The 24,644-nt window shown below is 38.6% G+C and overlaps 1 protein-coding gene across 1 annotated transcript in view; it reads right to left on the bottom strand.

Annotated features, from left to right (window-relative positions):
- vsig8a (V-set and immunoglobulin domain containing 8a) overlaps nt 1–15,799 on the bottom strand; it is a gene marked incomplete at its 5' end in the record, with an annotated part of 19,503 nt that extends 3,704 nt beyond the window's left edge. Inside the window, 5 exons of the mRNA XM_016676159.1 lie at nt 6,230–6,371; nt 9,075–9,197; nt 10,472–10,624; nt 13,605–13,809; nt 15,602–15,799. Of these exons, the coding sequence (XP_016531645.1) occupies nt 6,230–6,371; nt 9,075–9,197; nt 10,472–10,624; nt 13,605–13,809; nt 15,602–15,799 (821 nt within the window). The remainder of the gene's footprint in view (nt 1–6,229; nt 6,372–9,074; nt 9,198–10,471; nt 10,625–13,604; nt 13,810–15,601) is intronic.
- Between the last annotated feature and the right edge of the window lie 8,845 nt (nt 15,800–24,644).

Here is a 24,644-nt window from a genome sequence, read left to right as displayed (position 1 = left end):
TTACGTCATGTTTATGACAGGTGTTACGTCATGTTTATGACAGGTGTTATGTCATGTTTATGACAGATGTTACGTCATGTTTATGACAGGTGTTATGTCATGTTCATGACAGTCTTATTCAACCCCCTTCAAATAAAGTGTTACCAGATAGTTTTATTTAAATTAAATTTATGCCCTTAGTTGTGCCTGCATTTCCCACAGTATTAGCTTTATTCTGAAAACAATAGTTGAGAGAGCATGTTTGAACACTGGTCCCAGAGCAGCTTAGTTTCAGAGATGTCTCCTCTGCTCAAGTGTAGTATTCACTCTGGTTACTTTTAGCAGATACTTTCCATTTGCATTCAGTTAAGGTGCAAAAACTGACTTGGATTCATTTTTTTTTACCTTTCAGTTAAAACGTCTGACTGATTTCATTCTATGTTCTCTTGTAATCCAGCTCTTGGGAGTAGAAGAACTCTTTTTGGTGAATCGAGATGGAAAATTCTTGCCCCAGGTGGGTTTTCTGGCAGTGGTATTTGGGATTCTTTGTGTAACGTGGAATAATTCAGAGCTGACAAACAAAATTCACAAAATTAAATCAAATGGCTTATGGTTCACAGCGGAGTATTTCCATTTTTATTTGTGCTGCTGGTGAAGTTATTTATGTCGATGTGTTCTGTTCTCTGGGCTGGTTATAAAACCACTAAGCGTACATGCAGCATTCACTAAAAAGCATTTTTATTTTGGCTCCTTAGTTGCAGAAAATAAATTTGATGATTTGTTTTCCAGTTCAAATAATAATACATCTAAAAATTAACAAATAAATTATTTAAATCCACCACACAGAGTCACAGAAGCTAATTGGCTGCAGTTTTCATTTTCCACGTCAGGTTTTGCATTCATAAAGCTGAATAAAGTGTCTTTCAGCTGATTGTTTTGGCTCTCCAGCCCCCGTGTTTACCCGGTTAACCTTCTCTTATCTTTGTTGCAGTGGGAAACATCATTTTGTTGTGCTCAGTTTAAAAATATAAAATTAACCCCTTCCTGGTTAAAAACCAGGACAAAACACTTTATGTGTACTTTTAATAAATAAAAAAAGAAAATCATTTAGGTCTTTTAAATAAAAACAACAGAAAATATGAAACATTGAATGGGGATAGCTGAACACAAATATCAATGTTGCTACGCTAAAGTTAGCTTGAGCTTTCTCAGTTAGCTTAACAATAAGCTATCCATAAGAATGAAAGCTCACCTTCATGAAAACTTAACGTTTGATGAGCAGAAGTAAAACTGCAAACTGTGATGCTCTTATAAAGACATACAATTAGAACAATCCCAAAAACACAAGAAAACAGATTTTGTCATCGCTAATCCATGCTAACGTTTAGCTTCTGATCTTAGACTTGTTGAAAATGTGAAACCAACCATTTTAAATTCTAAAATATACTCTCAGATTTAATGTCAAAAGTGTGTAAATAAAGAGGAATTTACAATCTAAATATTAGTGTGGTTGTACGAATGTTTTTGAGCCAATGTGGAGCAGAAAATGTGTCTTAGAAATTCAAGCTTTTACATTGGGTTCTTATTTTTAAAATTCAGTAAAGCCGCATCACCTTGAATCCTGACAAAAACTGGTTGAAATGCACCGACTCTGTGAAAATGAATGTGAAATTCATGTCAATGGGCTGATGTGACTCTGTGATCACACTTCAGCTTGAATTTGTCTATTGTCTTGTTGCGGCTGAGTCATATAGCTTATAGCTGCTCTCGTCTCCATGGTTACAACACTGGTTTTTAATAGGTGCAACCTCAACCTCACTTGTATGAACTTAAAAGAAAGGTTTTGTTTTATTACTGCCTCTTTTGATGGCTAACTGCTGGAATTAGCGCTGTGAAACTCATTTGGACCAATTCAAGTGTCGCTGACCCGTCTCGCTCTCATGAAACTTTCCTGTAATCCCAGGCTTTTCTCTACGGTTTTACTGTAAGGAGAACTGAACTTCTTTTACATGGGCAAGTCCACACGCTCGCACTGTCAAGGACGGCGTCTTCCTGTATACAACGCTGTCCTCCCACACCGATGGGTCTCACATTTCAGTGTCTACTTTGAAAGCCTGTGGGTTGTTTGTGTTTTTTTCTTTTTTTTCTTTTTTTTTCCATAGAGTGCAGCAGGTTTTAGGAGACGGTGTTTATTTGCAAAAGGAGAAACCCTTCCAGAGATGTCAAATGTAGGGTCAGTTATAGATCGTCGCCTCTGAGCAGCCGTGCGTTTCATTGTCGTACATTTCTATTTCTGTGGTGTTTCAGAGCAGCAGGGAACCCCTTGGGAAAGGAAACGCCGATGTTTTAAATGCATTCCTCGTTTGAAAACTTTCTGTAATTAAATTAATCATCTTATTCAATGGCTTGCTGTAGCTAAGCGTGGGAATCCGTAAAGACACACTGAAAACGGCGGCAGTCTTCACTCAAGCAATGTTGATTACAAATTGATTCGAACTTAAATAACTCATTTCACCTCAGTTCAGCTCTTATTTACATCGTGATGTTTATTTGTGATCTACTGTGTAAACAAACCCAATTTTGAGGACAAGCACGCAAAAAACTCAGGTAATAAGTTCAAAATGGCAGCAAATTGCATTTTATTAAAGGTTAAATTGGATATTTGTGCTAATAACACAAAGGTCTTTCCAGAATAAAATCCATTAGTCTTAAATTACACCCCTTACAGGAGAGCTTATTGAGCTCCTCTAGAATTACTGCTGCTTTCACATCTAAGGTTTTTCTGCTCAAATAAAATATAAACCTCATTTTATTCGTTGCTGGAGTTACCCGAAGTATGACGGATATACAGAGCCAGTTTAATCAGAAAAAGTAGAAATGGCTAACCCTGAGATCATTATAAAGATGTGGAAAAAAACTATCATAAAAGCCTTTAATTTCAATAGATTTATAAATTAGGGGGGAAAAAAACTAAGCATTAATAAATTGTTTCCCGCCTCCAGTGATTATGGGATACAGATAGCCAGTCCAGGACAACACAGGACAACCAGCCATGCATATACTCACACCATAGGGCAAACTGAAGTGACTAGCTGAACTGACATCTTGTTTTTGGACTGTGGGAGGAATCCAGATTACACGGAAAGAACCCAGACGCAGAAAGGATTTGTATCCAGGTTCTCCTTGCTGCAAGGCAGCAACACTACCAACTAAGATCAGCTTCCACCTCTGACAATTAATATGAAACAAATATAATGGAAGCATTTTTCATTTTCACCCTATTATTTGAAGTTAAAAGTTCATTGGTGCTACTAACTGTGAAATAAGTATAAGAACAAGTGTTAAAGAGGCAGTATTATGTATTTTCCAGGCACATAACACAATCAATATAATGCCTTGATTTTGGGCCTCTGTCTCTTTAAGAAGCTCTTGTTCTTTCTGACGCCTTCAGGATGACATCACAACAACGTTCCTCTAGAATTTAACGTTTTTACTAGTTTTTCACTTAAAAACTGGTAGTTTGAATGACAAACTCAGCAAGTGTATGCTAATAGCTGCTGCCGCTAGTCTGGAGGAGCCGTGTGGGGAAGTTGCAGAGGAGAGTTGGTCTCTGAAGTGGAAGTTCAGCTTGGAAACGGCATTTCTGAGGAGTTTCATGGAAAAACCTGCAACTCCAGGTATGTTATTGATAAAAGAATAACACTATAGCATCATGTAAAGCTCAAGAATGTGGATTTTATGTACTGCCACTTTAAATTAGTAAGAAATTACTTTTTATTCATATTTTACAACTAAAATTCCAGGAAGTCTAATTTAGTAACTGTAAACTTGTTTTTCCCTTGTGGTGACAGAAATTGGAAAACAAAGGAGAGCAAAGCCTTTCAAGGAAGATAGATCTGTGTCGAACTGAACGCTCACCACATGTCGCCCAGATCTACAGCAAGAAAAACTGTGACAAACAAATCTGGAAGGTTTATTTTAAAGCTGCTCTTCGCATCTTTTCCAGGAATGTGAACAATATTTGAGGACGCAATATGTCGGGTTTTACTGAGGGATTACCCGAAGGAATTATGTTTACCGAAAACTGAATCAACGCTCACTCAGACTATTGTGTAAATAAAACCGACGATGAGAATTTAATGGAAGCAAACTTGCATGTTTATGGCATTTCAAGGTTCCCACCAGCACAAAGTGTTTGCTTTAGTATATCAATAATACGTTTTGAGATAATGCACATTTTGAGAGGGGAAAAAAATCTGATAACTTCTGTTGGCAGGGCTGAACATCGCTTTAAGCTCTTTATAATGAACAAAACAGTCAACATTGGCTGGATGTTGCTGTTTTAAACACCCTGAGTTTTTCTACCTTCAAGCTGCTGGAACAAAACTCTCCACAGAGAAACTCGCTTTACATTTCAGGAAGGTGCAGATGAACATTTAGCCGTTTGCCCACAAGGAAAAGAAACTCGTTTGGAGGAGTCGATGTGAGGCTTTCAAACCCTAAAAAGGCTATAAGGACAGTCGTGGATGGTGCTGGAAGCATCATGCTGTGGGCCTCTTTAATGCCAGAGAAAGCAGGCCAACATTAAGCTTGTGGAAAACCTTGAATCGCTTGAGAAATGTGCTTAAAAACTAAGTCAACGTCATTAAACATGATCAATTCTGCCAATAAGAGTTCTCAAATATGTTACATGCTACACATGCACATGCTTTTATTGTTAGTGACAATAAAAGCATGTGGTAAATGTCCAGCTGAGATTAGAAACCAAACAAAAAGCCCAAACAATATTTACATTTAGCAGAGAGTTGCAGCCTATTAAGGACTGGCTTTGAAACGGAAAAACTTCAGAAGCCAGGACAGAAATTGACATTTAGGGCTGCAAAGAACTCAACCACAGCGCTAAATGTTTATCCACAAATGCACAGTGAGTCTCAAACCCAGTCGTAATGCAGGAAGAAATGGAGTGTAATAAAGAGTTTAGAGTCGGAGAGAGAACATTTCAAACATTCGATCACACATTTTTAGTGGCTGAAACACAGACAGCTGTAGAGGCGTACCCAGAGGAAGAGGAGCAGTCGGGACGTTTGTACAAATCTGCTGCTAAGCTCCCAATTAGTAATCAGCACCTGGGAACGTCCTCTTATTGCTCTCTGGGGGAATTTGAATGTCTCTTTCAAATCTTGTTCCAAAGTTTAAAAGAACAGTGCGGTGCAAGCGTCAGGCAGAAACCCGAGGGGGGAACGTGACCAAGCCAAAGCGTCAGACAGAAAATTTACATTTAAGCAACACAATTAACCGAGACGCCGAAATGGAGTTAGATTATCTGCAGACCAGTGAAACTTTATATTCAGGGTTTAAATGAAATGCTGCAAAAATAGCTTTGCAAGTCAACAAGTAGCTTACTTGGAAGTGTTGGCAAAAGGTTTCTCACCGTTTGTCATGTTGCAGCAAAAATCTTTAATGTGATTTAATGCGATAGACTAACATAATGCAGTGCAGATTTATAGGATGATATTGGTCGTCTCAAGTCTTCTGCAGCCTCTAAGGTCTCCAATGTCAAGTCTGTGTCTAGTCAGTGAGTGTCTGATGATGTTTTTCTGTGTGTATATCAGAAACCTCTGGGTACATCTGGTATATATACACCAGCAGATTATACACCGAGGCGTAGCTTGCTATTTGTGACTTTCCTTCTGGTTTAGTTTGATTGGTTTGCTTGGTTTTAGTGAGATCTGAATAATAAATAATCAGATATGTATGTAATTTATTATTATACTGGCTTCCCACCAATTTATGATCTGATACTTAATTACATCACCCTGCATTTTTTTGCATTTTATGCTACAACCTGGTACCATGCATCTCTCTTTGTACATTGCCAAATGTTGTACAATGTATTTTATAGTTTAAAGAGGTAAACCATTATTGTTTTCCTCAGGGAAGCCACTTCTCTTTCTCATCATGTGTGTTTGCGATTTACTCACTCCTCCTGCGTGACTCTAATTGTCTGATGTTTGGTTTTAATTTCTTTCAGAGCTGCTTTATTTCGGAGTGTTTCAGGTTTTTCTGATGTTTTTAATTAACATTTTTTGTTCTGATCTGAAAGTTTACTCAATCTCGACTTCACAAAGCTTCTTCAGTTTCAAACGAGAACGAGGAGGAGGAGTGAGGGTACGTCGAGTTCTTGCAGAAGTTTTAGTTGTTGACTCTCTTAACTCGGCTTCTAAGTCCTCTATGAGCTGCGAGGATTTACCTGATCTCGTTGGAGAACTCCCTATCATGGTGGCGTCTGTCCTCCAGCTTCCAGTACAGCACCCCAGCAAACACCAGTAAGATGAAGACGAGGAGAAGCGAGCCCACAACGTTCCCCCCGATCACTGCAGATCTGTTTGGATCTGTAAAACACATTTATTCTATCAGACTGCTTTTACTCTGCATCTGTTGCTGATGTTGGATGCTGTGAAATTAATTTCTAGGCAATAGAAACTCACTTCCCCTAATCTTTTTCTCTCTCTCTCGTCTAATCGAGCAGCATTTCGATGGCGCTGAAATGGATGTCAGGTATTCAAAGAGGATATTTGAGGTGATTTGTGGTGCGACGTCTCGCAGCTCAGAGATGTTTGGAATGAAACACGTTCTCAGGAATCTTACACCTTTGTCTCCACCTCGGTCATTCTTGCTTGCTAAGAAATCTCAGGCTCATAGCTAAATTGGGTCTGTTGATGTTTGTTGCTTCTCTTCACAGCTGCACAGCTGGAGGTCTGCTGCAGCAGCGGAAAGTAAATGTAACACAGGAACTACACAGTTCTGGTGAGATGCACAACGTACATATTCATCTTTCTAGCTTTTAATAGTTTATCTAAACATTTCTCTGAATTTAACCACATAGTTTACATATTTAGAAGGCTGGACTTCATCTAAAAAAATGAAGTAGCCCAGTGACAGCAGCTCAATTTCAACTGGGCTGCTGGTTTCAGTTTTTTTTTACAAAATGGAGGAAAAACATGTTTTTTTCACCGTTTGATTTAAATTTCTCTTATTCTAATAAGAGTAATGAAGTAACAAGTTAATAATCTGAATATCACATTACAGAGCAAGTCAATAAATTAGTATATTTTCACCATCTTTCAGGATCTTCATCTCTAAGTGAAACAGTGATGCATCTATTTTAATCTGGAACATACAGATACAGTTTATTTATTTATTTCAGAGCTGACGGTTGTTGTATTTGACCTATTGAGAGGAAATGCAGCCCAACAACCACTGAGCTCAAACACTCTTGTCCACACATCATTTCAGAACCGTTTATTGAAAAAAAACACTGATTCACAAACTGTGAAACTGAAAAGAAAAGAGTCTCTAAACAATCTGTTCATGTTTAGCATTTATTTAAAGAAAAAAAAATACTTTTAGACTCTAGTGGCCTTTATTGAGCAGTGAGTAGACAGGAAATGGTGCAGAGAGAAAAGGGAAGACATGCAGCGCCGCTCCACAAACTGAACCACTCAGCGCTGCATGTTCAGTGATTATATGTTAATCGTTTTCTCCCTTCAGATCTTCACAACAAAATATGACTAACAACTCAGACACTTTGGAAAACCTAGAAGTGATCCAATTGAAACAAAATGTATCTCCTCACTTTGGATTTTATTTACTGTTTTCCGTTTTGCAAACTCTGCTCTGTAACGCCATCCTGAAAGTAAAGCTCTAAACTGTTAGTGTCCAGCATGTGTGGGGTTTGCAAATATGTTCGCTGCCCTTTTCCTGACCCTAAACCTGTCTCCACAGACGTAAATGTTCATTACAGTCTGGTCCTGCTCTGTTTTGTGGATGAGCGAACTGGTTCAGAGGGACAGGAAGTGATTCACAGTAGCCACAGTGTTCGTATGGACGAGTGAGCCCTGGAAGTTCGCCATCATCTCCACAGTCCTGACTAGTTTAGCACCAGGTGGTTCTGACCATACTGTTAGCATTTGGATTAGCCCAAAACAGTGCTGTCATCTGTGATATTCAGGAGTTTCTCAGACGGTCCACTGAGGTTCAAAAGAGCAAAGAGAGAAGAAGAGTGGGGTGAGAACGCAGCCCTGGGTTACGCCGGTGCAGCTGGATGAGCTGAAGTCTTAATCCATAATACAGCTCACAAAAAAACATGTTCACCTCAGTTTGTGTTATTTATCTAAGATGTTCCCATAGCTTGGAGAGGAACGATGATCAGAAGAGACACAGAGACGTACGAGAGGGAAAAAAATAAAAACGCTATGCGGCAAACTCTTTCTATAATGTCCTGGTGATTATCCTGAAACCCCTTGGCGGCGTTCCTGAGCCGCAGGGCCGGAACCTCTGGTCTGGAACAGAAGCCTGCGCTTGAATCGAAAATGAATCATTCACCGCCCGGAGCCAAAAATCTGAGCGCTGAGTCAAGGAGCCAAGGACTCGACAAGATGTCAGCGTCGTAAGCTCGCTCCACGATTCAGGAGGCAGGAGACTGAGATTCCAAAACAATGTGTTTTTTTTTCACTAGTGTAAATACAAAAGAGATGATTTTTTTTTGAAATATCAGGCTGAATCACAGAGCGTACCTACTTGAGCTCTCAGCCACTGCATTCATCCCCACAGAGACACAGCCATGCTCTCCACCTCAGTCAGAGCTTTCTGTGTATTAATAGACTTATTGAACTCCCTCCTATACAGTCTTGTTATTTGCTGTAGTTTAAATGGAGGTTTTTCTTTTTTTTTCTGCTGCTACCTTTCCCTGCAGAAGATGGCAGATAAACGACAGGAAGCAGGCTCATTTTGGCTTTACTCTTCAGTGACTTTGTGACTCAGCAGCAAAGAGACACTGACATGAAACACAAGCAAGAACATTACATAAATACAGTTATTTCTAGACATTAAAAGCAACCTCTTACTGCCGTCATTAAGAGTGACGCACTCGTGTCCCCCGAGCGCCACATGTAAGCGAAGTGGAGCCATGAGGAGGCTGCGGCAACGCTACAAAACAGGAACCTTAAATCAAAAAGGGGCCCCGCATGATTTTATGCAGGTGTGTGTGTGCGTGCGTGCGTGCGTGCGTGCGTGTGTGTGTGTTTTCCTCTTACGCTTGTTGGCTCTCAGGCTGATCCTGCAGCGTTCGGCTCCAACAGCATTGTTCACCTCACAAAGGTAGATCCCTGCAAAGCTCTGTGTGTGGTTGCTGATTCTCAACTCCCCGGTTGAGCCGTCTGTAACGCACATTGCCACATACAGAGATCTAATCCAGAAAACAACAACACTTCCCTGTAAGCTGCTCAGATTTGTACCAATTTACATTTTCCGCCCCTCCACGTGATGAAAAATAATTTTTATATGGCTCACGTGCTCAGACAAACAACACTGTTGCTGCAGAGGGAGACCTTATATTGAGCGCTTTGTAGTAATTCCTTAATCTGGATTATTTCATTGAATCTCTGGTTGCATGTTTTGTCCTGTCTCTGATAGCCTCCTAAAGGTTTTTTCTGGTACTTTTTACCTCTTCCAATTGAAAAGTGTCATCTCTGCATTTTTCTTAGATGTTAAGGTTGCATCCATCAGAATATCTCTACTTCATTTGTGACAAAAAGTGCAGAAAGAAATTCAGGTTTCTTCCAACAATAGCGTTCTTCTTCAATACGAGTCAAATTTGTGAAGTCAATAATGGGATTTATTCACAGGTAACAGAGTAAAGGAGCCACACCTAAATTTTATTTCTAGAGTGGCTCCTTCAGGTATTCGCAAGACATAGATTTTTATATATATATATATATATATATATATATATATATATATATATATAACAGGTTTTGAAGCTACCATGCCTATACACTAAAATGCTAAAGCAGCCAATCCAGGAAATGTGACGTATTTTCCTTAAAGCTGATTGGCTGTGCCCCCTCCGCTCCACCCCCTGTTAACGGAAGTAAGGAAAACTGTCAACGTTAGCTTATGTGGTAGCGCTAACACGGTTTGTGCATTGCTATGTGTCGGTCTATCACAAAAAACCTCAACGAAATACACATTTTTTGATTCTAGCGTCAAATATTAAAAAAAAAAGACTCGAGGGGTGTGAATACTTTTGCGAGCCACTGTCTGTAGTTTGTGGCAAACAATGGAAAGAACAACTCGCTAAATCTGTGATCGGGACAAAATGCCAATGATATGCAGCTAATGCACCAAAGTCCACGGAAAATAATTGCACGCTCATCTCGAGAGTGCAAATTATTACTTCTTCATTTTTCTCCTGGATGACTCATCATGTCAATAATTTGTAAAAACCACAGTAAATCCCTTTTAGGAGAGAGTTAATAGGCAGCTATTGTGGAGTCAGGAAGACAATGGGTCCTTCGATTTTGTGCACAGAGGATCCAATAACACAGTGCCTCCTTTTCCAAACACACACACACACGCACACACACACACACACACACACACACACTTTGATGTGCAGTAACAAGATGACATCAACAGAGGTCAGACTTACCCTGTGTGGCAGCAGCAGGCATGGGGTCTTTGCTTTCTCTCCGCCACTTGTATGTTAGAGGAGTGGATCCTTCAGAGGACTCGCAGTGCAGAGAAACGGCTCCACCGACCAGCTCTCCTCCTTCCAGCCAGCAGCGAGGCACAGATGGTTTTACTGCAATCACAAAACCATCGGGGTATTTCCCGCATCGCCATTTCTGTCGCATTTATTTTATTTACAGGCAGGGTGAGTTGACGTGTTGAATAAAAAGGGGAACGACTGAAAAAGAGAGCAAATAAAGCAATACCTTTTGAAATATGCTCAATGAACTAAATGGTGCCTTCTGACAAGGAAAAGAGAAACAAATCCCCCCAAAAATTGTAGTTTGATTGAATTAAAATCAGATGAACAAGCCCTCCTTTTTGAAAATAATACCAAGCAGCTTAAAAATAATTTAATTCCAATCAAATCTAGGATCAATTTCTAAAAAATGAAACAATCTAAAAAAGAAGAAAAGTGAAGTGAGTCGTTACCTCGCAGCTTTCCTTTCATCGCCGTCTCTTTGAAACTGCTAGCTGCTTATGTAAGTTACCAGCATAGTGCTTTCTTCAGATTGTAAGCCTTTCATTACAAGTTTGATATTAAAGGTCAGAATGAGAGAAGGCGATGACTGCAATATTAGTACAACTATAGAAAAGCCAAGGCCTCAGATCTGAACATTTCCCTACAATAGCTGCTCTCATCCAAGGTCACTTCAAAGCATCGTTGCAGGCACTTAAAAAAAAAAAATATATATATATATATATATATATTCTCCCTCAATGACTGTGTCCCTGAGTTTTAAAATATAGATATTTTCATGACCCTGACGTTTTTTCTTTGTCTTATTGTCTTAATTTGTCAAAGCACTGCTGAAAAGATTTTAAAACTATTTAAGAAATGCCAATTTTTCACATTTTGTGTGGGTGGATAAAGGCAACAATTAGAGAATAATCCTCAGCTCTTAATATCAGCCCAGTTTTAGTAATCTGATTAATACAGATACGTTTTTTTAAAAAAAAGACCAACATTGGCCAATTCCAATGTTAATGTCAATATTTATGTTTTTGTATATTTAGGCTGATGAAGTTTGGGATTGATTTTTAGTTGGTATTAAAGTTTCACAATAAAATTAACATTATAACCCTACTAGGTATTGCTTTATTAAGGTTATTTTTACAATAAGTCTCCAAAATGTTGCCTCGGACGAAGGCAGAACAAAACACCCAAAGAGGAAACACTAGCTAATTAAGTTTGAATCATTTTTTAAAAGATTGTTTTCATCATCATGCATGCAGAAGGAACTACAGTTGTGAACTGCAAAGTGAGTAAACATTTGTTTTGATTTGTCACCAGCTTATCAGATTCATTGGACCATTAAATGGAATGGTCTGCTTGGACTTGATAAGATTTCAGCCTGCCAAAATTGGCGATAAATATAGAAATATATTCATGTAGCAAATATTAGAACCAAAACAGAAGAACTTTCCTAACTAACATTCAATGTGACATACAGTAATATTATTTACTTATAATAAGGTCACTTACAGCAGAATTAGAGCGAAGAACAACAAAAATCGGGAATCTGCTTCCATCTGGACTTATTAGCACAACCTTAGCACCAAAAGTCCCGCTGCCTGTTGCCTTTAAGCTTATAAATAAAGTTTAACTTTTTACAAGCAGCAGGAAAAATGGCAGAACAAAAAGCAAAAATAAACTCTCTACTGATCTAATATTTATCCCTGCTTTAGAATAAGCTAACTGTTAGCACATCTAGCCACGTGTCTTATTGACCAGTATGTAAACTCCTGAAACTTAAAAGTTTTAATTTATTTTTCATCATTCAGTCTTAAATTGGCACAAAGCATCCTAGAAGAGCATCTGTTGTACAATTAAAAAGTAGAAAGTTAAAAGTGAAATTACCTGGAGCTACAATTAGCAACGAAAATGGTACGTCTTGGAAAATAAAAATCTCTCCTAAACTTTTACTTGCAATAACATTTGAACACGTAAGTTATCTTGGCTTCATTTCCAGCAGGTTGGGTTGTGTGTGGCATTTGCTGGTAAGAAACTAAACGGCATCAGAGATAAAATAAAACGTTTTTGGCTTTAGCACTGTTAGGGAGGCAGACAGGAACATTTAAACAAACCAGCTGATACCAAATTACTTTTCTTTTGTGCATTAAAGCAGCTCAGCAAGCTGCTAGGAAGTAAAAATATTTATTTGCCTAACTTTTTGTTCTCAGTCAGCTTTTTTCCACATCTAGTAATTAGACTGTTTTACATGTAGCAGCCACTCCTTTTACCTCTAAATGATCAACCCTCAAACAATCATGTCTGCCTCTTGCCTGCATTTGAGTCCTTCACAACCAATAATGACACCAAGAGCTTTAAAATTTATGGAATTGCAAACTTATTGCTTTTGCCATGTAAGTAAACAGGCAGATAATTACTGAAGTGATTGCTCAGTCATATTTAAGTGACAGAATTTCATTTTGTTCATTTCTGCATTAAAAATACCAGAATTTGAACTTCATATTTGAACTTCATATTTTTGTCTGTCCAGTTAGATTTTTTTAAATATTGGATCAGATCGCAAGATACATTTTGTTATTGTACAAGTAGGTTAAAGTAGTTCTGCTCTTACTTGAGTGAAATGACCAAATGCCACTGGTAAGTCGTGACACCTCTATTGTTTCTATTTCCAAAAAGAAAGGTCAAAATCTTGTATTTTCTTATTCTTGATAGCTTGTTCTGCAGCAGTAACTGTAAGTACTACTGGAAGACCCAAAGAAAGTGTTTAAGGTCACTGGAACTTCTTAAAAGACAGTTAAACCAACATAATCAGCTAGTTAGCTAAAGTTAACCTGCCTGTTCATTGTGTATCATTTTCACTTCACATGATAGATGAACTTCTGTTGGTTCGTCACATAAACTCCCAGAAAAACACGCAGAAAAACGTTCAAAGAGGCTGAACATTTCTGTATTTTTAGCTGCCAATAGAGCAGCGCTGTGACATCTTAAAACACGCTTCCTTCACCCTGTCTCAAGCTCTATTTGTTAAGCGACTCCCATAAATAATGCAGCCATGTGACAGGTCAGTGTCCAGTCTTACCCTTAACCACCAGTGACACCTTGCGGGTGTCGACCCCAGGCGACTTCTTCACTTTGCACTGGTAGGTAGAAGTGTGGTTGCGTGACAGCTGAGCGATGGAGAGAGAAGCGTCGCCCTTGGAGGGATCGCCTGCAGCAAAGCTGAAGCCTTCAGTAACTCTAGGACCTCCATGGTGGTACTCGGTGCCGCCGGTGTACGACAGAAGCTGGAAAACAATACGAGAGAAACATTAAATCAAGCTTTAAAAAAACAACACTTGATTAGAGATGTAAATCCCAGCAGAACTGTAACTTTCTCTTTCTCGAAGCTCTCTGAGCTCATTGTTCAAGTTTCACTGCAAGTTCACTGTGGAGTCCAGCTTCTGCGCTCATGCTGGCACACTTCCAACCAGACAGCAGGGAGAAGTTTTCTCACAAAGCAGCAGTGAAACACCCAGTGTTCACCCTGTGCCAGTCAAACAAGCTGGAGAAAAAATTCAGCTAGATAAAAATACATTTTTGCTTAATTAGCTGGGAAATCTCAACACTCGTGGAAATCTGTGGGTCAGAACGCACGTCCCAAAAGGAATGCTAATGACTTTCTGTGAATTGCTGTGTTCCTTCTAATCTTTTTTAGATGCGCAGAAGGGCCCCTGTCGACTCATGTTTTAGAAAAGCATGCAAACTGTTATTTCTCAGGAATCTGCGTTGTTGAGGTTTTTTAAAGCTACGACTAAACAAATGCTTGGAAGAAAATCTACTTGTATATTTATATGAATCTTTTGAATGGTTGTACTCACTCCACTCATTTTTACACCTAGATATTTATCAATATTCTCCCTTCAACATATTTATCCCTTTTACTTTTCATGTCAGACAACAACAAGCTGAATAAACTCATACATATTTTGAATCACTGTGAATGACTTTTGGCCCACTACCATTTGCAGACTTGTTTTATTCTGACTCATGAAAGGTCTATTTAAGTCATCCCAATTGAATTTAAGAAAAGACTTTGATGAAGTCACTTTGAAACCTTCTATTTTTGTCACTTAAGGGCTGGATTTAAGATGTGTTTTTGATAAATCTCCTGCTGCATGAAGAGCATTCTCTCTAGCTGTGGGTCAGGAACTGGTTGATTTTCTGGCAGACAACATAATTTACGGTTAAATCAATTTCTGGAAGTTGTCCAAAACACGAAAACAGAAGGAATCGGTATGAAATCTAATTCTTTTTCACAGAACTGCATTTTCAGAAGAGGGATGTTTTATTTATTACAGTTGGCTAAAACCATATTTTACTTTCAAATCTTAGAAATGCATAAATCTGCAAAATGCAGAGAAATAAACTAACTTTATAATTCCAGTAAATTTCAGATTTTTTTTCTTCATGCAAACTTCTAACTTTACAATGTGAAATAACATTTTATTTTGGTAAATTAAAGTTATAACTATATCTGTGTTTGTAATAAATAAAAATTGTTTTAATTCATCTGGAAACTTCTGCTTTTTTGGTGAAAATTGATTGCACTTTAAATATAACCATAGTCTGACTGACTTTGGGTATTAAAATGAAAGCACAGCCACTTCACATCAGGACCGGCTTTTTAAAAGCAGAAAAATGGCTAAATTACAGTGTTTTAGGATTTGCACTCAACATTTTTTTTTACAGCTGCTTGTGTTCTGATTCTTAATAGGGAGAAATCTTTTGATTTTCTAGCCAAATTTCTTAAAATCCACTTGGATTCAGTGTCAGAGATGCTTCCTGGAGAGAGGAAGGCAGTTTAAAAGAAAGATTGTGATAGATTGGACTTCCAGCTGCATGCAAAAGCTGAACAAACACATGGGGCTCATATTCAACATGTCCTGAGATAAAGTCAGAAGAAGCACTTAAGGTTTTAGTGAGTTAATATTTTTTCTCAACAGAATGTAAAACCAAAAATGAATAAGAAGAAAAGAATCGTTTTCCTGAGTGCTTTGTTGCTTTCAGGACGATTCTTTACATCATCTTGCATCTTACCATCTGATCCTTCTTGGTAGTGTCTGGACTGAGCACAGACCATTCAATGTCAATTTCTCCGGTGTCCAAAAAGCTCGGCATGTAGCTGCAACCCAAAGTCACGGAGTCGCCCTCGGCCCTCTGGATGGTCTGCGGGCCTGTCGATGTCACCTTCAGCCCTCGTGTGCATCTCAGCTCTGCAAGTTCAGGCCGTTCTTGAGATCAAACTAACATTTTAATTTACTCTTTCTACTACCAAGGGTAAATGCTGTCCTCTTTCTGATTCACAGAGCTACAGCTTGTTTCTATGCTCCATTCAGGCTGTTTGGTTAAAAGAAACGTGGAAAACAAAAGCCCTCAAAAAGAAACAAGATCAGCCAAACAGGATGTGAGAATGTGGTTATGAGTTTTTCAGGGGTTCAAGAACATTTCAATAAGAGTGTTCATGGAGCTTTTTGCAAAACCCATTCTATTCATTGCATTGTAACAACCATAAGGCCCTTTACAACACTGTAATCCTCACAAACCCTTGAAGGTTTCAACTATTTCAAACCTTTCACAACAGAAAAAAGCAAAAAAAAACAAAACAAAAAAAACGAAGGGTTCAAAACCAGAGCTGGAAAATTAAACCCCTCTCTCTGAACCCACTCAGATGATGCAGAGGCTTTAAATCCTGAAACATTCATCTTATCAAAACAAATCTAAGTACAGATAATGGGAGAAGCTTGAATTGGGCTCCAATTTGCCCTTTGGGAGAACGGAACATGAGACTATAATTGAGCTTTTCAGGGATTTCAAGTGTACTGTTTAGTATTTTTGTAAAATCGGCCCATAATGCTTTTATTCCACTCCGTACGGGTACGCTTTGTCCTAACATGCATGAAATGGAGCAGCATTTTAAATAAAATACCAATGTTTATGTGTAGCTCGGGGGACACCAGTGAGACTAAACGTGCTGCTAAGAGCCACACTCTGAACAAAGCAAGCACAGACTTAATTTTAAGAACAATAGGGTGTTGGAAAATCATTTCGGAAGAGAACATCGGACCTTGTTGGAGAAGCTGTGGCTGCCATGGTGATGTTGGGTAAACTCGGATCCCCTGAGGCCTCACTTTCAGCAGAGAACAGATACGAAGGTCATTCTGATTGCTTCTTTCAGACTCACAGAGTGGAATTGAATTTAGAAAGTTAAACAATTTTCACCTTACAGTGGATTGTAGAAATATTCACACACTGAGTTTTGTCTTTTAAACTGCAACCAATGACTTTGGTATATTTTATTGGGATTTTATGTGATGGACCGAGAAAAGGTGGCACATAAATGTGAAGGGGAAGGAAAAGGACAGATGGTTTTACAATATTTTTTGTGATGTACTCATGCAGTACTTTGATACCCAAAATTACTGCAAATTCCAGACCAAACAACAGGAATTAAAGGGCTCATATTTGGAAAAGTCCAGGTCTGTGTAAAGCAGCTCATATGGTTGCCAAGCAAAAACTCTGGCATGGATGAAATTTGGTGAGGCCACACAGAACGACTTTGAGAAAATTCAGGTCCACCATCTGGCATCACAAGAAAGGGAAGCAGTGCACCGCCATGATGGTGAGGAAATGGTGCTGTCTCCAACTTGGGACATTGTGAGTCACAGGGCAGAACACTTCCTTCAGTGAGGAAGTGGAATCTGGTCACTTCACGGCCCATCTGTCCGCCCATCCATTGTCTTGCCCTCAATCTGGGGTCAGGTCACCAGGAGAGAAGATCTAGCAAAAAGCCCAAACTTCCTCCTGCCCAGTCACTTGGACCAGCTCCTTTGGGAGATTCCCAAGGCTTTCCCAGGCCAGCCGAGAGACAAGTGGTCCCTTCAATGTTTCCTGGGTCTTTCATTGGGTCTTCTCCTGGCTGCTTGTAACCACAACCTTGTTTGTTTGGTCACTACCCAAACTTTGTGCCCACCAGTGAGGGTAGGAACATGGATTGGTAAAGATTCACCTTTTAGCTCTGCCCTCACTTCACCAAAAGAGGCTAGTAAAGTTACTGCATCACTCCCCAAGCTGCCTCCAAGCTGGAAAGTATGCACTACACTTTTCCAGGAGAAGACGATGGGCTTGGCTTTGGAGGAGCTAATATTTCATCCCGCCTGCTTCACACTTGGCTTCTTGATTTAGATTAGCTTTGAAATCTACCCAAACAACGCTTATTGGAAGAAATATTCAGAGGTCCATCTGATGTGAACAAGTAGCACCGCAAAGAACAAAGACCAAAGCAGAAAGAGAAAGAGTTGGGTTACAAAACTACATCCCAAACAAAGCTCTGCTCAATCAACCAAGAACAACAGCAAACGTACAAAGATGTGGCAGTCAACCTGAACCAGTGGTGTCCAAAGACAGTCATGGTTCATTAGCAGGACTCTGGAGTCTTGAGGAGGAAGTTTAAGCATGTACAGCTGGTAGGACACTGACCTTTGAGGACCGGAGCTGGACACCCATGTCTTAAAGACTACAAAAGCCCCTTGAAGGCAGAGATTCACATTCCAGTACGAGAATGACCATGAACATTCATTTGGAGCAACAACAAATTAGATGCTAAAATGGTCCAGTCATACAACAGACCTAAATCCAATTAAGAATTTGTGGCAAGACTTTAAAAACAATGATCAATGACAACATGAAGAATGGGTGATGTATGGTCTCTGTTGTAGCACATAGAACAAGGAAAGGTTCAGGTTGTGACAGAATTGCTGCAAGGCACTGTTAGTTTGTGTGCAAACACATGAATTCACATTGTTGTTTTGCCTGTGGCCATACCTGTGCTCATGAGCACCGCAGAGCATAACAATAACCAAGGTGGACAGCAGAGGTTCAAAGGTGTCCTCAGGTGAGAGCAGCTCTGTTTGCACGTAATCATCCTGTTTAAAATAGAGCAAGAAGAGCATCTACACTTATAGATCACAAATGAAACCCATAACCAGTACAATGTGATTAAAAATAAAAGATATCATACCTGAAAAAGGCTACATCCAAAAAGCTGCCCATGGAGAGCAGAGGAACAAATGAAGGTGTAGTGTTACTCCAAGAAACTCCTCCTTTCCTTCTGGTTCAGCGACAAAATGCCTTCTGATTGGTCCAGTAATTTTCATTTTTCACCTTACCTTAGCCAAACTTTCTATTAAATCTTGCATTTTAAGCCAAATTGTATTGAAATACAGTAAAACCAATTAATTGGGTATTTATAAAGCATGGATCCATGTGCCTAAATGTCAGTCTTTGTTCTGACAAAGACGTTAAACCAAAAATGCAAACAATAGGTAAAATACCTCTAATATGCAGAAAATATACCTGCAAAATTCAGTTTATATCTGCCAATTACCCACCTTTGTTTACTTTTTTATGTAGGTGTTCCTCTAAGCTCTCTTCAGACACTAATCCTGTCTTTATTTTCTCTTTTCATTTTATCAACATGACCAGAATATTGATAAATAAATAAAAAAAACCTTCCCTTGGAAAGAAGAAAGCATCTGCAATCCTTTTTTTTTGTCTTGGATACACAATATACCACATCCCAGTGACAGACCTGTTATTAAGCAGACGCTTTTAAATGGTAAGAAGGAAAACAAAGACAAGATCTTGGGCAGCAAAAGAAAACAACCCAACAACATGTTTTTCAGGCAAAAATACAAAGCAGCACAGTTCATATACAATACAAGAGTTTCTGAAAGAGTAGATATATTAATAATAGACTGCTGGGCTTATCTCTGCGGCACATCTACAGAAAAATCGCCTCTATAAATCAGATACGGTGGGGGATCTTTCAGAAGACACGCACAGAAAATGGATTAGAAATAGAGGATAAGGAGCTTTATCTGAACTCTGAGCTGCATGTAAAATATTGGACACTTTCTCCAGTTGTCAGCTCGTGTTTTTCACAAGCTTCTGAAAAACACTTATGTTTATTGCCACCAGTTTATGAAGCAGGAAAGTAAGCAAAATCTAAAACTGTACCAAAACCCTCGCTGACCTCTCCTGTTCGTTTTAAACTTTTGTAAATAAAACTACAAAAGTCGTGGATGGGTTCGGTTGAAAGAAAATATTTCAGAAATCCCAAAAACACACATTCTTCTCTTAAAATGTATCAACTTTGTTTTCCTTAAAAAGGGTTTTTATACGTTTCCCACATAACCATGTAAGCTTCAGTTGTTATGAAAATACTGAATACATAAAAAACAATTTAAAATAAATTTCTCTTTGCATCACTGTTTTAAAATTGGTCTCTGTCTCTTTAAGAACTCTTGCAAAGCTCGACCTTCAGCACATCGTCACATTAATACCATGTGTGAAATTGATATAAATCATAATAATATATTTATTAATTTAGAAAGACTAAATACACATTCACTCAATCATTTCAGATATTTTTTATTTATTTTTGTTAAACCGGTATGTCAGATAAAATCCTGATGAAATGTCTGTGTTTTGAAACCCAATAAAACTAAATCACACTTTTGTAAAACAGTGCGTAAAGAGCACTTTCTTAATTTTAATAAATATTGAATAGGTAAAGCTAGACAAACTGGTCCTTGATTATGTAATGGTGTGATTAGTTGTTGGCTCAGATTTCCTTTCTTTCAGCGATTATAGTGTGTTACACAACACCTTTCAAGTTAGACCTTTTACATGAAAAGCTTTGGATATAATAACCTTGTCCTCCATCATTTAAAACATGTTATTTCACCTCTTCCCAGCAGGATCATTTTTCTACATGACTCAGATGAGAATTGTGGGGGAAAGGAAGAAATTAACGTATAAACTAAAATGTTTTTTTTTTCTTTCTCTAGTTGCAAAACACAACAAAACACTAGCAGCTTATTTATTAATGAAAACTCCTCAACATGGTTCTGAAGTGCAGTGTTATGCAAGTCACTCAGGCCGAGCTTGATAATCTCTCTGACAGAGAAGATATGGGAATAAAATCTAGATTAGTCTGTCGGTCCACAACATTCAGTGCCACTGAGGCGAACGCGACGCCAAGTAGGAGGAGTTTGCATATGAACTGCTGCACACCTAGATGAAGATAAACAAGAACTTTATTGCCATTGCGGAGCACAAAGAAGTTGCTTATTTGGTAGCCAAAGGTGCACAAAAAGGACTTCATGCAAAATAAACAAACGTAGTTAATGGAAATATCATAAATGAATGTACACTGTGGTATGTGTGTAAATATAAAACTTTTCATCCACACCTTGTTAAATCAAAAAAGTAAGAAATAATTTCAAAACTTCCACATTTAAAACATTACAGACATCAGGCAGAAATCATATAAACAAACTCACGTAAGCAAATACTTTGTTGATTAACCTTTTGAATCATTTTCCACATTCAGTCGACTCTGTTGCAGGGAATATGATCATCATTGAGTACATTTCAGCCGTGCATGTAGGATTCACATGACATTTGCTCAATTGGATCCTCCAGGTACAGTAACAGTTAGCACAAAGGTTACACTTCATTTTTTAAAAGAGCTCAAAATGATCTCATTGTACAAAGGAATCATTACTGAAAGGGTAAAAAAAAATATGTGGGGAGAAACTGCAATATTTGCAGCTCAACAGGAAACTTGTGTCCAAAAGTCCTGAAAAAAACAAAAATACAAAGACGAATTGTGTCCTAAATGCAACAACAATCGCCTGTATGTCCGCAATATGGAGTTGTGTTGGGAAACAAATTGCTTTATTTTCTTTTTTGCTGCCTCACTTCTTGTGTTGCCCCAAACTTTCCAGTTTCTTTAATAAAGCCCCGCCCCCAGCTCACAGTTTACTTCCTCTCCACTGTAGCCTCATAGGCCACATTCAATATGGCGGACGCTGTGACATATCGCAGCAACACCCTATTCAGGCGTCGTATTCATGTCTTTGGTGTCCTCTCTGTTTTTTGCCTCCTAAACAAATCAATGCACTTCTTCAAATTTGCAAACTCCATTATAAGGTGAGTCTGTTGTCATGGTGTAGCAGCACTGTTTCATGTCTAAAACTACTAGTTGATTGCTTAATGAAGCGTTGTTTTTACCAGAATTGATTTCCAAAACCTGAGACCACACATTAGCCGACAGAAATCCTAGGTATAACGGTTCGTCATGCCATGTGGTGTCCAGCCACATGGGCACAAAATAATGGCTACAAGTCCAGCTAATTAATTATAAAACCAGGCATTAATCAATGCTTTACTACAGGGGTCACCAACTCCAGTCCTCAAGGGCTGCCATCCTGCAACTTTTAGATTCACCTCTGCTCCAAAATGTCTTAATTCCCTCACCAGCATTCATTCCTCTCTGCAATAGGCTGGAAACGAGCAGTTTATTTGATCCAAGGTGTGTTTGAACAGAGACGCATCTAAAAGTTACAGGACGGTAGCCCTCAAGGACCAGAGTTGGTGATCCCTGCTTTACTAGAATCTACCTATTATGCATGTGGCTAGAGTCAGCTGCTACGATGGGGTTTTTCTTCAAAACAGGCCTTGGTATGAATGTCTCCCTGCACTGAGGGCAGCTGTGGATTCGTTTCTGATCCTCTCCATCCCATTGGTCTTTAATGCAGGTCATACAGTAGCTGTGTCCACAGGGAGTCGTCACCGGATCCGTCAGTAGATCCAGACAGATGGAACAGGAGAAAGTCTCTCGGTCGAACTGATTCTGCTCCATTTCTGCTCTCAGTCACAGTGACTGTTTGAGTTTCTCCTTCCTCGAAACAGAAACTGGTTTGTCCTGATTTATAACTCATGTTTCAGTGCAGAGAGGCTGCAGCCAATCAGGTTCACCCAAAGCAGATCTTGGTTACGGCTCAAAGTTCAGATCATAAAAATAATCCTGCCAAGGTTACACCCAAAGTTTTATCAGATTATGAGGATTATTTTGGATTAAAAAAAAGACAATAATGGAAACAAATGGGCCCAACTGTTCATGAGAAATAAACTGAATAAAGGAAACATGATTATAAAGAGATATCATGAAAGAACATGATTAAATATTACCATTTATAATAGCACATGCACTCCTGGATTTCCAGATTTTTTTAGATTCTGTCTCTCACTGTGGACATGGACCTGAGGTGAAAATTTCAAACCCTCCATGATTTCTAAGTTGGAGAAATTGCAAAGTTGCAGGGTGTTCAAATACTTAGTTTTATCTCTGTGTTCTGGAAAATTATAGTTTAAAGTCTGATCATTCTTTCAGCTAAGTTAGAATCAACTGTGCAATACAGAGGTGCAATTCTATTTACATTTAACATATAATTGCAGCATTGCTTAAAAAAAGACTTGAAATTAAAAGTTTCAGACTTTGGACTTGAGGATAAAGACTTGAGTTTTACTTGAGACTTACAAAACACTGACTTGGTCCAACCTCTGAAAGAAACATAAGTGTCTTGCGCTAATGGAGGAACGACCTGTTGACTTTTACCAAACACAAAAAGAAACTGGTCCTACTGACGCTCCTCCATTTGTTTAGTTTTTGTGAGGAAGGAGGTTGTGCTCAGTGTTTTCTTCAGAGGTTTTTGTATCGTTACCTTCAGTGGTTCCTGGTGTAGCGCCCCCACAGGTGAGGAGGTTAACAGGTTCTTCAATGTGTTTGGTTTGTTTGACACAATGTAGTGTGAAAATTAACCAAATGTTTCAGTTTCTGTTTCCAATCAAACTGAGTCTACGGGCAAATTATTTTAGACTTGATTAAACACAATAGATAATAAAGTTATTTTTTAAAAGAGGTGGATTTGGTTCACTCTTTTTAGATTTTGGTGCATTTGAGGAAAAGTGGTTTGATATATTTGTTCCTCTTCCAGGAGTTTAGGGACCACAGCCAACTACAATTAGCTAAAATCAACAAATACTTTGACCCCATCTAGAAACATTTAGAAACTTCTTCATTTTAATAGTTTCAAACACAAATATGTTTGATGTGCTTTGATACAAACAGTGGACACCATCTTAGCAACACGGCACAAGCTAACAGCCATGGTCTTCCTCATGTCGCTGTTCAGCGTCACATCAAGACAGTTCAGCTTCCCAAGCTTCATTTATTTCAATATTTTAGATTTATTCTTTATAACACATCGATATGGTTAGATTTAAAATCATGTCAGGAGTTTCTTTCACTCTGGTTTTTAGTTTTTTACACCATATAGCAGCTTTTTTTCTACATGCAGACTAAAAACTTTAATATTTGTCCATAAAACATGAGCTGTTGATCTCTGCAGCTCCTCCAGAGTTACCTGGAGCCTCTTGGATACTGTAATGAAAGCTCTTGTTTTGCAGTTGCGCCTTAGTTTTTACGTTTCTGAATGATGGTATGTTGCCCTCACAATGTGTTGCACTGACAAAGCTAGACAACTAGCTAACACTTTAGTCGAAAATAATCCAGTCCTTGATAGTTTTGTTGTTTTATTTTTCAACTGTTGATTTTTCCTTTTCATATATCTATCTGTAAAACTGTAACAAAACACAAAAGTACATATCAATTAGACTATACAGAAAACAACTAGACTAGACTACAGCAAACAGATGGCTCCCAATTGTCACCAATTAGCTAACAATGTAGCATTAATTCTGGTTGGAAAACATCGAACTTTTCTTATAAAATGTAGCACAATACTGAAATTACAATAAATGAAATTAACTTACAGACAAATAGTGTCCAAGGAACAAACGTGTCTGAAGGACAATCGATGACACCATATGCGTGCAGCTGGACGAATTCTGCTTGACTGACCAAATTAAATATGTAACTAGGTGTAACTAAGACTCTATATTTTTACTTACAACTTACCATTGGAAAACTAAACAAAACATAATGATGGAGTCAGCACAGATGGGTTGAGTTTTGCTTCATTGGAATCAGCTGAAAACAGATACATGCTGCATTTTTCATGCTCTTAATGTGGATTTTTGCTTCCATTTCACAATTTACTCACCACTTTTTGTTGATCTGCCACATGAACTGAATCCTAACAGACTTGAACTGCTGGCCTGTGGAGAAAGACTCACCTGGTTCCTGACGACCTCCATCCAGGTGTCCCACCCT

Source organism: Poecilia formosa, unplaced genomic scaffold (assembly GCF_000485575.1).
Source record: "Poecilia formosa unplaced genomic scaffold, Poecilia_formosa-5.1.2 Scaffold129, whole genome shotgun sequence".
NCBI classification, from domain to species: Eukaryota; Metazoa; Chordata; class Actinopteri; order Cyprinodontiformes; family Poeciliidae; genus Poecilia; species Poecilia formosa.
This window is presented reverse-complemented; position numbering and strand designations above follow the sequence as displayed.